Source organism: Empidonax traillii, unplaced genomic scaffold (assembly GCF_003031625.1).
Source record: "Empidonax traillii isolate 1590-97213 ecotype Southwest subspecies unplaced genomic scaffold, ASM303162v1 scaffold415:size763157, whole genome shotgun sequence".
Lineage (NCBI taxonomy): Eukaryota > Metazoa > Chordata > Aves > Passeriformes > Tyrannidae > Empidonax > Empidonax traillii.
In genome coordinates this window covers 470,970-486,554 of record NW_020955608.1, presented here as the reverse complement: position 1 = coordinate 486,554, position 15,585 = coordinate 470,970, and the positions used below count along the sequence as shown (strand labels likewise).

Here is a 15,585-nt window from a genome sequence, read left to right as displayed (position 1 = left end):
GTTCTAAAACAAACAAAGAGCTAAAACTTTTCAGAGGGCAAGCTTATCCTGCTGCCTCTTTTATCTCAGTGGTTACTTGCAGAATGACTTTGTACCTTTTGATAAACTTGAAGCTCTTTCTTCCTGCTCTGCAGACTGGCTTTCAGTTCATTGGTTACACCCTGGTCAGAGATGCAATAAGCTAGGATTTCCAAACAGGCATCAAGGGGCCATTTGTCCAGACAGCGCAGGGCCAGCCTACTTCTCAACACCGCATTTTTTACTGGGAACAAGTATTGCCAACCATCCTTATCTGTGGAGGAAACAAAACACTAGTTTGAAATTCAGTTTCTATGATTTGGAAAATAATAAATCCCTCTCCTTGCTGGATCACACAACCAAAACAGTACGGGGCTGAAAAATCTAGTTAAGAGTCATACTTACTATTCAGACTCCAAAAAGGCACCTCCTTTCACAGAACACATCATCCATGCATGACAATGACACTGTTGTAAGAGATGTTGCATTAACAGTACAATGATCACTGTCTCCTGATGTATTCAGCTCTTCACATAAAAATAACACCACAGATGCATTCCAGTTCTCTTGTACTAAATTGGCCAGGATTTGCGCATTTGCAAAACAGAAAGTACACCATCAGAGAAAGAAAATTCAGGACCAAGGAAGGAAAATGATATAGGTCTCTCTCTAGATTTGCCCAAGGACCACTACTTTAGTTTCTACCTCCTGATCCAGGCTGGATTCTTCATTAAAAAGAAAAGAGACGAAGGAAAAAAAAAGTCTGACTTAATCCTTCTTACCTTCAGCAGCTGCACAGCTCAGCACAGCATCCTTCACATTGGCCACTTCCTCCACATCCTGACTATACAGATCCAAGACCTTCAGAGCCCTGTCCCACTCCTTTGCAACGAGAGCTTGTTCAAAGACTTCTGCTAATACTTTAACAGCTGTAGTGGAATGTAATCCCAGCAGAACCAGAGATATGTATATCTTGCCAGAGAATACAGTAGCCAAACTGCTACCTTCCTCTTGATTCTGAAAGGGCTCGATCATAGCCAAAAAAAACCGTTCCAGTATTGGGAACTTGTTCAACAATGCCTCACACTCCCTGGAAATCTGTTCCAAACCTAAGGGCACCTCCCGTTTGCCCCGAAACTCCATCCAAGACAAACTTGATTTGTGAATTTTCTGTATGTTAGATGCACTCAGACATGCCACTGTGGCCATTAGTTTCGACTGAGACTTCAGGAAGTCCAGGGAGGAGGCAGTCAGTGTGTGCTGGCTCAAGTCATTCAGAGAGGATGGGGTCTGAGTGGAGATATCCTCAGAGGTCACTGCAGAATTGTGAATAGGTATTTCAACATCTGGCAGGCACTGGGAGGCACAGTGGAGTGCCAAGTTGCTGATGTTTGTCAGAAGAGACTTTGCCTGTCTGTTTTGCCTTGCACTGCACAAGGACAGATGTTCACAGCAACAGTTAACAATAACCTGCTGCACATTCAAGTTCAACTCTTCTTTAGCCAGGAGAGAAGAAAGTCTGTAGGATTGAAAACAGAACTGGCTTACCCAGCACAATTTACACTTACATACTTTAATAAACGTTTTAAATGCTTTGAGAACACAAGCCCCCTAATACTCTTCCCAGGTACATACAGGGAAAGATTACACATCTCATTTTTTCTCAGTATGAAAAAATTGCATAGAGTACAATATTGATAACTCAGGGCTTATGCTGACATTCCTTTACAGAAAAGTAACTTACTCCTCAAACATTGACTTTTACTAATGCAAACCAGGCCAAGAGTCATGCCCGGTATTCTTAATAAGCCCTACGGGTCTATTTTATTTTATTACATTGCTAAGCTGCAAGTGCACTCCTCTGAACTGTCACGCATTCAGTTAAAAAAAATCCACATGAATGCGATCTCACTTCACGACAGACCGAAATTGTTAAAAATACGGAGCCACTCTTTTCCCTACCAAAAAATCTTCAGGTTGGTGGAGAAGCCACTGACTAAGCCCCTCCCTACACACTAATCCTTGCAGCAACAAGTGATGAGGTGGTGGGACACAGCAGGTTGTACCTGTACTATCTGTGATAAATAGCCAGAGAAGAATTTAATCGTGTCTGAGGTACAAAGTCAACAACACCAAAATAACCTACAGAAGTATATTATCTGAAAAGCACCAACCTGTCAGGATGAACTTGCCTCTCAAAAACAAGCTGGGAAAGCAGTTGAGATGGACTCTGCTGCAACAGTATGAAAGGGTTCCCCACTTTAACTTCTGAAGATATATCTTTAAAAAAAAAACAAACCAGAATATTTATTATAATACAAACACCTTAGCTTAATACACTAACCAACTCTTGTTTTAGAAACACAAATTTTAAGAGTATGAATCTGAAACCACTTGATTAAATTCACAGAGGTCTAAATTCACATTAAAGTGGTAAAATCCACAGTAAATTGCAAGGCATTTGTGATTATAATATGCCTCTCAAATGTGGCACCACTCATTCACATTTTACTGGACCTGTTACCAAAACAGGCAGAGTGGAGATTCTTTGGAGTGCCTTTAAGCAAGATCTAGATTCAAACAGTTTAGCAACTCTACTTCAAACTTGCATCAAAATGTATTTGTGGTGAGAGGTAAAAAATGTGCATAACTAGTTTCTGAGGAGTCTCTGGATGTAGATTAGTGAGACCATGCTCTATTCAAGCCAGTTAGCAGAGGGAATTCACAGGTGTACAGTTACTTTTACAAAAGGAGTGAAACCCTAGCCACAATTGCTAAAAAGCATTCATATCCACTACCAAGTTATATCAAGTAACTCTGAAAATATTCTCCTAAGTTAACTTTTATCTTCCAGTACAATAAAATTTCCCCAAAACTCACCCAGCCCTTAAATATTGTGCAATTTTTGGCTTTGGAAATTAGTCAGTGAGGACTGAATCATGTCTGGGTAGAAGTTACAATTGGCATGGCAGTGATGTGAACTGAACCAGCATGTCTGTAAACATATCTTCACCCTTTTTCCTTATTCTCTTGGGAAGGTATTCTCTGAAATCTGTACTGTGGTATTTTACCGTAGAGCAGCTCAATTACTGTCAACTTTAAAAAACAGACGAGCATTTGTTCTCCTAGCACTGTGAGTTGTTCTGTTCTTCTGACAGCTTGAAGTGCTAATGGTGCATTCCTTTTCATGGACCACCATTATCTGCTGATTCTATGAAAAAATTCTGCCTGGTTACCTCTGCATGGCCTTCTACACATTCTTTGCTTATCTCTGTGGAGCAGAAGGGCACTTGCTGCCTCTAAGGGAGCTGTAAAGTGTATACTATGCTGATCCACTGGATACAAAAATCAATCTCGCCTTACAGGGTAGTGCTAAGAATTTTTGGAGGTCAGAGTTTGTTTGCTTTGTCTAAATGGAGTGCAGAATCTGTTCTCATTTTCCTGCTGTCATCAGCTATTTTTATCTAAGCTGTGGGTGTCCTAGGTGTTAAAAAACAAACTTTAAAAAATGTAATAATCAGTGGAAATCAAAAGATCTGACTACGCACAGGTAGTAAGCACGTTTGGCAAGGAACACAATTTTTTCATAACTACTTTTCATAATCAGGCCAGTCTGGGTATCTGCACCTCAGCTCAGACTTTTCTGTAGAAACCTCTTACCTAGATCTGCATTCAGGCTTCGTAGCACAACAGCAGCCAGTGTAGTGATGTAGTCAAGGAAGGCCTTCACAAAATTTGTCTGCGTGTTGCTCTCTGGCATGGTTTGGGCATGTTGGTCAAGAGTTCTCAGCAGAAGCTGGGTTTGATTCCAAACCAGGTGCTTCTCCAACTCCGCAGGTTTGAGAGAGCCCTGCTCCACCAAGGTGCCAAGAAGGTTCCCTTTAGAGTCTGGTTGAAGAGAACAGATGTACATTCAAGATTCAAGAATTAAATGCCAAGAAGAAGGGGGGTGTGAGGCTGGGGAGAAAGAGAGAGAAATGCTTTAGGCTAATTTCCTCTCTGCAATTACAGAACTCAAAACAGACATAATAATTTAATTGAAAGCCAGAGAAGTTTTCACAGCAGAATAAATCTGTAGTTCATCTAAATTGGTAACCATGACTCTGACAAGTTAGAAATATACTAAGGCAGATCCAAAATATATCTAGTTCTGTGTTGTTAACACTTATTCTAAAACACAAGGGTTGACCAGTCCTTGTGCTCCACAACACTTAGCTCTTAGAGCTCACTTAAATTTTTGCTCTTTAAATATTTTAAAAATATCAAAAAGCCACTTAAAAATTTGGTAAATGGGAGAAAAACAATGGAAAAAACCCACCAGTACTATATAGTGAAGAGAGCTGTGGAAGACTTCTTCTGAAAAGTTTTATGAAAGCTCTATGAAAATTAGAAGGTATTATGATATTATAAAGGTTTTGTAAGTTTATCTCCATTTTCTTATTAAGAAAAAGAAGAAAAAACAACAGTAAGGATACACCTATTTATCTATAAGTTGCTGTATTAAAATACATTTAAAGAATTCCTTGCTAGGACTGAAGAGAAATAGGACAAATAATAACTTCTCTGACAATTTCAGAACTTTAGCTTTGAAAACTAATGCCCAGAATATAAGAATTACAGACAAATGTTACACTTTTCATTTATGATTTTTAAAATATATATTCATGCACATGTCAAAGAGCATTACTTCTAGATTTATTGTTGCCTGGAAAGGCCACAGAAAAATTTAGGGCCATGTATCAGTCTTCATGATCACAAAAATAACTCACCCATAGAACATTCAACAGATGTCAGTGCTTTTAGGATTTGATCCAGATTTTGTGATACAACAATTTCATTAGTAATACTTTCTTCAGTCAAGGCAGGGTAGCAAGCTTGCAGAAGGTCTACAATACTGCATCGAAAATGACTCCCTATTTTCTCATCTGAGAACTCTACAAAGAGTAACAAAGAAAGAAATATGTTTTGCACAGAAAAAGGCCCACAGAACCAAAACTGTATTATGATACAACAAATTCAAAGCATTTCAGTTTATTCAGAATTGAGCTTGGGTCATCTCCCCGCTCTGTTTTTTGTTTTAAATGCTAAGCTAAAAAATGGAAAGTTCGAATTTCCATTGCAACAGAAGGCAAAAATTTGATTTAAGAACATTTCAGCAGAGAGCCTTATCAGCAAAGCATACTACCTGGTTTGGATTGACCTTGTGATGTGCAGGAATAGTTGAGAACTTTACTTATTTGCTGGAGAACTGCTGGGAAACCCTTTACACCTTCAGAGTGCACTAATACGAAGTCAGGTCGGTGGCCTGGAACAGTCATTGTGCAAAGGCAGATAAAGTTAAAGTTAAGAGTGGAAAAAGGAGAAGTTGACATGAAAGTACAAAATGAGATTTAACTAAAACTCAGGTGTTGGCACAAACGATGCAACATAGGGAGACACTTTCTCTTCCCAGGCCCACGCTGATAAACACAAAAATCAAAAGCCTACCCCGAGTTTCCAGGCTGTTGTACAGTCTTCTTTCTGCTGTCTCCAAAAGCTGTTTGCATGTCTTCCAAAGATGGCACTGAGTACAAGCTAGGTCAAACGCTGCCATTGCTGAAGGACTGAGGTCCTCAAGGGTTTCCCGCAGAGGATCAGTATGCTCCAGATGGATGTTCCTGATCCAGAAGTTTTCTTGGAGAGTAGGGGCAAGACTTCCAGAAGTTGCAAGCAATTTATCAGTAACATCCGAGATGGAATAAAATACCATACCTACACGTGTCATCAAAATACACAATCATTAATTAAACAGCATAATTATCTCAGATCCTCTCATGGGTAACTATTTTTTTAATGCTTACAGAAAATAATTCCATAGGTGGCTTGCTTCATGGACCAATTACCATACAATGGATACAACTAATTTGACATCAACAGCGAGTTTCAGCATCCTTAGTCTCCTTTTGACTCAAAGAACCAGTATATACTCTTCTGAACAAACACTGTACTTATTTTGAAAGTATTTAAATTAATTTAATATTTAAATTAATTTAATGTTACTATTCAAATTAATTTAAATTGCTTTCTCCTGCTTTCCCCTTCTCCCTCACCTTGTATGAGAACAACTCAAAAAGCCCCATCCTTACCAGCTGCTGCTGCATTCCCAATAGCTTGCAGAGTTGAACGGCCACTGCCAGATTTCCTGATGCCTCCAGTGCCATCTGATACTTGATTCTCAATATTGTGCTCCACTCTTGCCATTTCTCGTACCGCCTCTTGGTAGCGCTCCATGAAAACTAATTCACCATAGCAAGGGGAAGTATCCAGATTAAACATCAAAGCCACCTTTCAAAAATAACAATAGACGTAATTACAGAGCATGCCAAAAGAAGTTTTCAAAGGTCAAAAAGCTTTAGTGGGTGTTAGAGATGAAGGAATAAAATAAACCAGGTACTTTAACTGAAAAATGTCCCCACAGACATTTCAGAACAGGCTGAAATGGTGGGGTTTTTTTTCTAGAGAGTTTTAAGTACCAGAAAAAGTAGACATTTTTCAATTATTTTTATAAAGCTCAGCTATTATTTACTGCAGGGCTAGTGTTGAATTAATTTCCATAACCCACACCTTTCAGAATGACTCTTCACAGTTTCAATACACTATGCAACAAGAGAAATCTATCAAGTTTGCACTCCAAAGTAAACTATTTTAAACAAATTCTTATTCAGCAAGGAATACTTTCTAGAAATTTAAACACACAGTAGCTAGGTAGAGCTGTGCAGGTTCCTACTGTCAAAACAACAACAGAACACAAACCAAGCTTAAATTCTTTATCATCAGCAATACTGAAAATCAAGGCAACAAAGCAAAACAAAATGCTTCTTTGGCCCTGTAAGCAGGGAAAAGATGAAGTGGCAGGCTTGGCATCAAACAGAACTAATGGGTTGAGCAGTAAGCTGATGTTAATGCAACACTTAAATGATCTTAACTGCTCTAGTACGGCTATCTGAAACTTAGCCAGGCCACAGCTTTTTGCAGAAGATCCAATCATTGATGCACCTGAAGATACTTTTTCAAAGCATCAACCCAAAAGCCACACAGACAAAGATATGCTGTTAAGGAGCAAAGAACTACAAATGCGCAGACTGTCCATTTCAAGTCTTTCTGCCTGTTTTCAATACCATGAATTTAGCCTCAAAACACACCTACTTCAAATAAATGTAATCACCACTTTGGCTCTGCTTTGGGTAAGGAATACTTTAGGGTGTTTCTGCCAAGCTTACAAGTGGCACAATGTTGTGGTTTTGAATCACTAAGTAACAAAAGCAGTTCAGATGCTGCTTCCTCATGAGGCTTCATGTGAGTTCTTTGTGTTCTTCATTCAGCTGAAACACCGTGCTTGGCTAGCTCTCATCAAACATCTGCATGCTTTGAGAACCCAGGTTTAGAGAAAGTATTTTTATATAACAAGGTAAAAGACCACTTGAATCCTTAGGATGTTGGTTTGCAATATCTTTGTTCCTTTTACTTGCTTCTACTTCTGAAGTGATTCTTTCACTTGGAATGCAGATGCTTCAGCCCTATGCTTGCTAAATGCAGAACAAGCAAGAACTTCATTCAAAAATCAAAATATACATGCAAATCATTTACCTGATGGGCTTCCAAGAAGTTTCCTCTCAAAACACAAGAAACTAACAGTGATTCTGGAGGGGAAAGCATCATAGGAATGAGGGGGTTCTGCTGAAGTGGTCTAGCCCTGCTTTCCAAATCACTTGAGCCAGACACACTACTCATACTTCCCTCTGCAAGAAAGAATCAGTATGTATTCAGGAAAACACATTTCACTGGACAACAGCCACCTATCAGATAACAGCACTTCACATATTTAACACAAAAATATAGGAGCTGAGTTACAAGCAAGTTTTACGGTAAAGAGGTCAATATCTTGTTAAAAATTCTCTTAATATTTCACTATTTGGTCAGAACTTCCAGTTTGGATCTCAGCCCAATGTAACACTGTTCAGCAGTTACATAACATGCACGCAGCACTAGGGCACTGGCTCAATCTGGATAAAGGGAGAAGTCAATACTTATTGGACCTATTAAATCAATCCAGCATGCCTAAGCATGTTTTAGGTTACATGGCTACTAGTCCACTAACTTTTTTGATGGTCTGCACATCACTACATTGCATACTGTTTCCTGCAAGCCAAAGATTGCAAGAAAAATCTAATTTTCTTATTCCAGAAGACATACATATTATTCTAACTAGAAAAAAGTCAGCCAAAAATGGGAGCTCTGAGAAGTGAACAGCTATAATTCTGTCCTGCATAGAGCAGTAATTCACGTTAACTAGTCATGCAAATACTTCACCATGCACATTGACAAGACAAAGAAATACTACTTTTGTGGCTCAATACCTGAGGTACTGGTGCTTAGCTCACTACTTGTACCTTCTAATGATGGACTGGAAATTCCCTCTTTCCCATCTAAAATGCAAACAAATCAAAACCAGCACATTAAATGCACTTTTTTTAGAAAAGGTAATTAAAACTTACTGCAAATAACAGATTAGGAAACCTCAAGAGATATTCAAGAGTGTCTCACAAATCAATCACCACTGATGTCTACGGTAAATGCAAAAAACTGATGATTTGAAGAAAATGCCGGGCAAGAGACTATGTTGGGGTGGCCCATCTGACTCACTTCAGATACTTTGAGCTTCTTATTTTGAAACATGCCACTCCAAAAGTCCAAATGCCTTTCAAAGTCTAAATAGAAGAATGGTGAGGAACACAACTTTCTCCTAAGGCTGCCAATTTACACCATAAACTCCTGCAAATTCACATCCTACATAATACTGTGATAGGAAAGAAAAGATACCAAACAGTCATTGGACATAGTGGAGAAAGTGAAAAATTGGTACTGTAGTTGAAATCCTCCCCTGCCCCAAATCAGACTGTTTATGGAAGAAGTTATTTAAACAGGTGAACTTTACAAAACAATCTCAATCCAAGTGGAACTGGACTAAGATACTTCAAACCAGCTAGAAAAACAATGGAAATAAATCTAGTTCTCTACTCCTAGGCCATTAAAACTAATTGTATTCATCTGTGAGCTCAGAAAAATTATATATGTGATTATGTAATTATTTCGGACATGTCTTCTCCAAGTCACTGTTTCAACCCACCTGTCTTGTACCTTTGAGATCTACTCCGTTTCTTAAGGCTGGAGCACCTGATTAAAGAGCAGTATCTCCTGGAGGTTGCAAGCTGATGTTCTGTGGAAGATTTAAGCAAAAACATTACTAAAGAGCCGAACAGGCCATCAACTGTTATTTGTCTATCTTAAAGAATCTAGCAGCACATGTACATAGGTAGAACTCTGATGGCAAATATAATAGTAAAAGAGAGAGTCTCACTTGTTTTGCTGAAACAACTGGGTTCTTCAGTAATGCAGGGTAGTATGAACCCTGACCCAGTCAACAGCTCTGACACATGTTCCTAAAATTTCCAGACTAGGCTAAATCAACACTGTCCAGGAATGAGCTGAGACTATTTAGTTTGCACTAGATGGGACACCACCATGTCCCTTCACATCACTGCACTGTGACTTGTGACAAAGAGGCAGGAGAAAGACAGGCAAACAGAAGCACCATGTCCACAAAGGGGAGGTAAAAAAGAAACACCAAACTTCTGATTGGCATAGAGATCACTCCTGTTGGAGAATGGTACAAGAACTCAGTGCTCTTCAACTCGGTCACTCTCCCAGTATCTGCCAGAATGCACTCCCTCAGTAAGATGCTTAGGGAATTTAGTCTTGAGATCACTGCCTGGACAACTTTAAAAGAACAGTGTTGATATATCAGAAAGTGCAAAATAGAAAGCCTACCTGCATTTCTGTTACTCATCACCACTTTGAATCGCCAGTGAGCTTCAGAAAGGTATTTGGAAAACTGTAACAGGCGACTTCCAAAGGCATCTCTGCTTGCAGAAAGGTTCAAACACTCAACAAGCTCCAGCTCTTCACGAAGCACATTACTGGAGTCCCATGGGAGAGAACTCTGAATTTCTTCCAGATGGCTGAGAAGCAATGTGAGGAAGGCATCCATGGCCACATCATCCACTAAAAATCCAGTAACATCACTGGTGAAGTGTTTCAGATCCAGGTAGTTCAGCGTAGAGGTTTCAAAGCTTTTGCCACCTAACATCGAGTCACAAAGCTCTCGGGTATCTGTGTGAACTGTCTGTGCAGCCAGCAGGTGTCCCTCTAACTTCTTTTCAGCCTCTTTTAGGTGCTGTGGACTTTCTGAGGTGGAAGACCAACAACTAGCACTACCTTCTACAGTCCTAGTAGTACTCTTTTTGTCAAGGTCTTCATCCTCTGCATAGTCCTCAGGTAGGAGAGTCTCAGTATAGAGGTCACTGTAGGAAACAAAAAGTAAGGAGAAAATATTCTCCAAAACCTCCAGGCGCAGAGGAGCAGGAATGCTCCTTAAGAACTGCTGACACTTCAAAATGTACTGAGGAAATACTGAAGAGCAATCTGTATAATTAAAAGAAAAAAAAGAAAAGAACATTTACTACATTTTTCAGGAGTTCTTTTAAGAAAATCCTAGAAGAGAGAACTGTCCCAGTGGCTCAGACCAAATCACTCCTCCACAAATCAAGTAAATTTAAGTCCAACATTTTACATTTAAAAAGGTAGTGTGCCTCCTCCCTCTGAGTAATGCTGATTATCACTTTGTTCAATGATCTGCAAATTCAGATTACACCCATTTTAGCCATTGAATCAGTTTCAGGTCTGGGAAATCAAAAGCTCTTACAAAAGCATCCCTGCCACTACCATCCTATATCTAATATCACTTTCTTTCTGCATTATAGTTTTTGTATAGTTACCTTTAACGCTTTAAAACAAGGCAGGTACCTTATTCATATCTGTTATTACTAAAGATAACAACGCCTCAAAGAAATGCCATTATACTTGTTAGCAGAGCACCCATAGCCCACTGAATAAAAACAGCATCCGTACACAGGGTGCAACATTATCCCAATTCAGAGCACAGCAATTGGAGAAGCACAAGCTACTGAACCTGAGAAAGGAGGCCAATTACCTGCTGGTTCCCCAGAAGTTCCATCCTCAGGGATACGACCAAAAAGGCTGCGTACGCAATCCTGGCACTTGGAATGCTTATGTGAATTCACACAGAGAGCATAGATGGCATACTTCATGGCACAAAACGCTCGGAAGAGCGCCAGATTGCGCTGCTGACTCAGGGTGTTAGTGAGTGTTGCGGCTGTGGAGGGAAATCAGGGCAGTGAGGGGGTAGGAGATAGACAAGAAAAGTTACTTTTCTCCTGCAGTTCCTGCACAGCAATATTTATCCAGTCTTTCTTCCCCACTGTCACTTCCATCTCATCTTTGAATCTCAGTGTTAATTTTGGAAAAAAGACCAAACAACCCAACCCACAACAGATGGGCACAGAAAAGTCAGGTCTGGATCCCTTTCTTAAAACGAAAATTTTCTCTGTATTTGTGTAACAGGGTCTGGCTACAGCACAGAATGACCAAAATCTGCTCATAACGAGTCTCATTAGAAGTATGTGGTTAAGCTATACTGTTTCATTTACAACAGAGGGACAAACTCTCTGTCATTTCAGCATCTTAGAATTTTGTGTTGTAGTACACAGTAGTTAAGTAGGGAGACAGTGTAGACTGGCTATGACCATGGTGAGAACCATGGTGAGTACCACCACCTCTACAGATCCGTACTAATAAATAGGTATCTCAGTTGATTCTACCCACAATGGCTGGCCATATAGATCAAATACAATCTGCAACTGATTTAAGAAAAACACAGTCCCACAAGTCTCCTTCACACATTTATGCTAAAGGTGACTTAGAGAAGTACTGCACCCACTTCTCCTTTTTTTTGAGGAAAGGTATCACATGCCAGAGACATGATCCCTTCTTAGTACAACAGAACAGCAGAACTGCAAATTATGTAAAAGTCACATCATCATCCCCTTATCCAACTACTGTACAAAGGTTAAAGAAGACCAAAAAACCCACAACAAACATACAAAAGACAACCACACACTGTGTTAAATTAGTGCTTGTAATCCACTATCCTGTATTCTTATACAAGGGGTAGATTGTCTCCTTGCCTACTGTCATGCAGGGAAAGGATTAGCCAAGTTTTTGTTAAACAAAGCACTGTTATGAAGCACAATGTAATGATAACGTCTGCATCCAAACCCTGGGACTGAACAGCATTACTTATCCTAGAAAGTGTTTCAGCACTGTCCTCCACGAGGTTTGAGCATGATTGCAAAAGAACCCACCAGTCTGAACTTTTCTAAAAACTATAGAGCAGCCAAGACAAAATGACTGAGAGCACAGTTGGAAACCATTGTTCCCTATCACTGACATTCTAAACAGAGACAACGGTGGAAAGTATAGACAGAACTGAGGAAACACCCAAGTAAGAATCTTTTGCAGAATCCACGTGGCCATGGAAATGTTACGCAGCAGCTCTACACTGATACATGGACACCCAAAAAGCTCTCAATACCACTGTCTAAAGACGACGTCAGGCAGGTAAAGCCTGAGATTTGACAATCCTCTGAAAGAGAGAAATAGCTAGCTGGAGATACTACAAGATACACACTGGTAATCAAAAATAAGTTTAATACACTTTTGCCTCACATGTGGAAAGATTGGATGCAGTGAATCTCTGTCAGTATTTGCATCGAAACAAATCCTTTTCATTGTACCAATACTGAAGAATTATCCTTTAATGATAAACACTTTTCTTCCCACGCCAAAAATTCTAACACCTTCCTTATTCTTGAATACTGTAACTCATGAGGAAATTGCTGTTCATCATTTCTTTTGTTAGTGTGACTGATCAAAGCCAGCATTACCCATGGCCTGAACACAGGTGTCTACCAATACCACTACTTCAGTTACAGTAACACAGCTGACAGATGTCCATCAGAAAGAAGGGGAAGAAGAGGAAGTATGTGGTGTGAGGGGAGGAGGCCCTCCTATGTCGGATGAATTGAAACTTTATGACTCCTCTCTTCCTTTTAAGTTTCGAAATAGATTATTTTAAAGGAGATTCTAATAGGCTATGTTTATAGAATTATCTGAATTTTGCAATAATCACTGGGTTGAAAAGAGAAGGAGGACTTATTTTCCATTAATTAGTTCCATAAATTATTGCGATACAAAAAAAAGAAGAGAAACCGCAGCCAGAGTTATTTTGCTAACATCATGCAGCTCCCAGAAGATATGATGGGACTGCCTCTTCCTGTTTTTCAAGTTTTGACAGAATTTAAGCAGAAGAGAGAAATCAAATGTAAGAACTGGTTAAAAAAAAAAAAAAAAAAAAACAAAAAACAATACCAGCAGCAACAATACAATTTCAGAAAGCAGGACACTGAAAATTAAGATCTATATAGAGTCTCCATCACTATATCTTTTAAGACTATTCAAGACAACTGTCATGACAATTTAAACACCAAAACCTGTAAAAGTAGAACAGGAAACCAACATCACAACAATATGATACTGGAAGGAGAGAAAACTGCTTCCCACTAGGCAACCTGGAAAAATCTGTGCAAGATCCATCACTGAGAGCTCTCCACACAACTCAGGCTGAAATTACACATGTACAAATTCCAAACTGTAGAAGGAATAAGGCACAAAAAATTGCAGCTTCTTAGGTTCTAGCACACACAGGAAGACTGAGCTTCTATATTATTATTAAGAGGCCCTAAGAGAAAACAGCCTTACAACAGCAGCAGCTGAACACGGACACAGGTTGCAATCAAGAGTGTCCAGGGAGAGTCACTTCTAAGTGAACTAATGTGTTTAGTAATCTCAGGTATTTTAGGCACCCAACGAGAACACGGGAAGGTGAGAAAAGTGAGGCAGGAGTTATGTAAACATGGCCTGTAGGTAAGCCTTACTGATTTAAATATTGAAGTCGGTAGCACTTACTATTAGAAGAAAGAAAAAACATTTTTGTACCTTTCAAAAAATGAAGATGTTGTAGTATGAGATATTGTCATCTGGTTTTGTCCTTTGATTTTAAATTTAGGTGCAGAGGTGACTGAAATCCAAACCACTGACATACACTTCAAACTAAGGGTATTACACAGTATAGAAGTTACAAGGAGTAGCACATTTTAGGAACATGTGCAAAGTCTCGTTACCATTTTAAAGCACTTTCAGAGATCTATGAGATCTCAACTCCTTTTTGGGAGACAATTTACTCCCTAAAAGAATTCTAAAATAACTTCCACACACACTCTAGATTTCTTCCCCAAAGCAGCTGACAAGCAGTATCTTCCACAATCAAAGAAGCAGGTCAAAAGAACAGATTCTTCCTGGCAGAAATACTGAGCATACATACTCGATGGATCGGGAGTTTTCTGTGTTCTCACGACCCTACACATTTACCCTGCGTCTGCTGGTCTCTAGCAGGAACTTTTTGAAGCAGCTCAATAACATCGTCTTCATTCAGTGCCAGAAGATTAGTGAGATGATGCAGAGAGCACACTGCAGTGTGGCAATCCAGACTGTGCAAGTGTTGCAAAAGAACCTTCCTTGGGACAGTAATACTACAAGAGAGAACAAAGAGGTGGCACAGATTTAGATCTCAGTGAAGTTTAAAGACATAACTACCACTCTAATTCTGACTGAACCAAACTACTGCAGTTAAAAACAAAAACAGAGCATAACTGCAGCCCAGGAAGCAATTTGAAGCCCTTGTGACATACAGTCAATGTCAGATGATTAGCCAAGAAAATAACACCTTCTCTATTCGCATACATAAACTAATAGGTAGATTTGGCAAGACAGTTTGGAAAAGTCTTTCTGATCACTTTACCTGTTTTGCTGCATGCACCATTCGAGAACTTCCACATGAGCCCACAGCCCATCACAAAAATCTTTTAATACTGAATCATTGCACAGATCCTAAATGGAAAGACAAATAAAAACACCTCTTTACAACAAATCCCTCAATCAGACAGCAGAACCAAGCCTGTGTCACATACAGTATGTTCCTAAGACTTCTTTACCGAGATAATAACTTTCAAATACAGAAAATTGCCAGTTTTATTACAAAGCCAGCAAAGAAGGGATGGAACACAGAGGTCAGTCAGTCTCCCCCTGACACATCTACAGACCATGGAAAGGTGTGGTTACATCTGTTTTCAAGATTAGCTTTCAAAATGCAAATTAATGCTTCTTAATAATGGTCCAAAAACTATAGAACTAATCATCTACTAGAACAGATGACATACTGGGTAACAGACAGTTATTCTCCTTTTCCATATGCTTTTCTATTAAAGATAACTGCCTGCTAAAATCAGATCTAAGAGTTTCACTTTGCAGAGGCTACTCAATAGAAAATAACTCCCTCAAAGCAATACCAGCCTCAATCTGCACTATGATCCAGCAGGCTCATCATCTCCACACCTCTGCCATCTAAGCCACTTGCCAGCCAGAAGATATCCCCTGAAGTGCAACTACACCCTCAGAGACACAGATGAAGGCTACCCCCAAACAAGGTGTATC

At 39.5% G+C, this 15,585-nt stretch overlaps 1 protein-coding gene across 3 annotated transcripts in view; it reads right to left on the bottom strand.

The window, feature by feature from the left end:
- Positions 1-15,585, bottom strand: part of ZFYVE26 (zinc finger FYVE-type containing 26) — a 46,951-nt gene that overhangs the window by 23,443 nt on the left and 7,923 nt on the right. Inside the window, exons 7-21 of one of the 3 annotated variants that reach the window (XM_027894045.1) lie at positions 14,894-14,982; positions 14,474-14,624; positions 11,108-11,291; positions 9,886-10,539; positions 9,185-9,274; positions 8,415-8,483; positions 7,645-7,796; positions 6,144-6,342; positions 5,506-5,769; positions 5,204-5,323; positions 4,788-4,952; positions 3,679-3,906; positions 2,193-2,298; positions 801-1,537; positions 96-292 (exon numbers count right to left, since the gene is read on the bottom strand). In XM_027894045.1, coding sequence (XP_027749846.1) covers positions 96-292; positions 801-1,537; positions 2,193-2,298; positions 3,679-3,906; positions 4,788-4,952; positions 5,204-5,323; positions 5,506-5,769; positions 6,144-6,342; positions 7,645-7,796; positions 8,415-8,483; positions 9,185-9,274; positions 9,886-10,539; positions 11,108-11,291; positions 14,474-14,624; positions 14,894-14,982 — 3,405 coding nt within the window. Of the gene's footprint in view, positions 1-95; positions 293-800; positions 1,538-2,192; positions 2,299-3,678; positions 3,907-4,787; positions 4,953-5,203; positions 5,324-5,505; positions 5,770-6,143; positions 6,343-7,644; positions 7,797-8,414; positions 8,484-9,184; positions 9,275-9,885; positions 10,540-11,107; positions 11,292-14,473; positions 14,625-14,893; positions 14,983-15,585 lie in introns of those variants that run through there. The other 2 variants (XM_027894046.1, XM_027894047.1) reach the window with 2 other exon arrangements.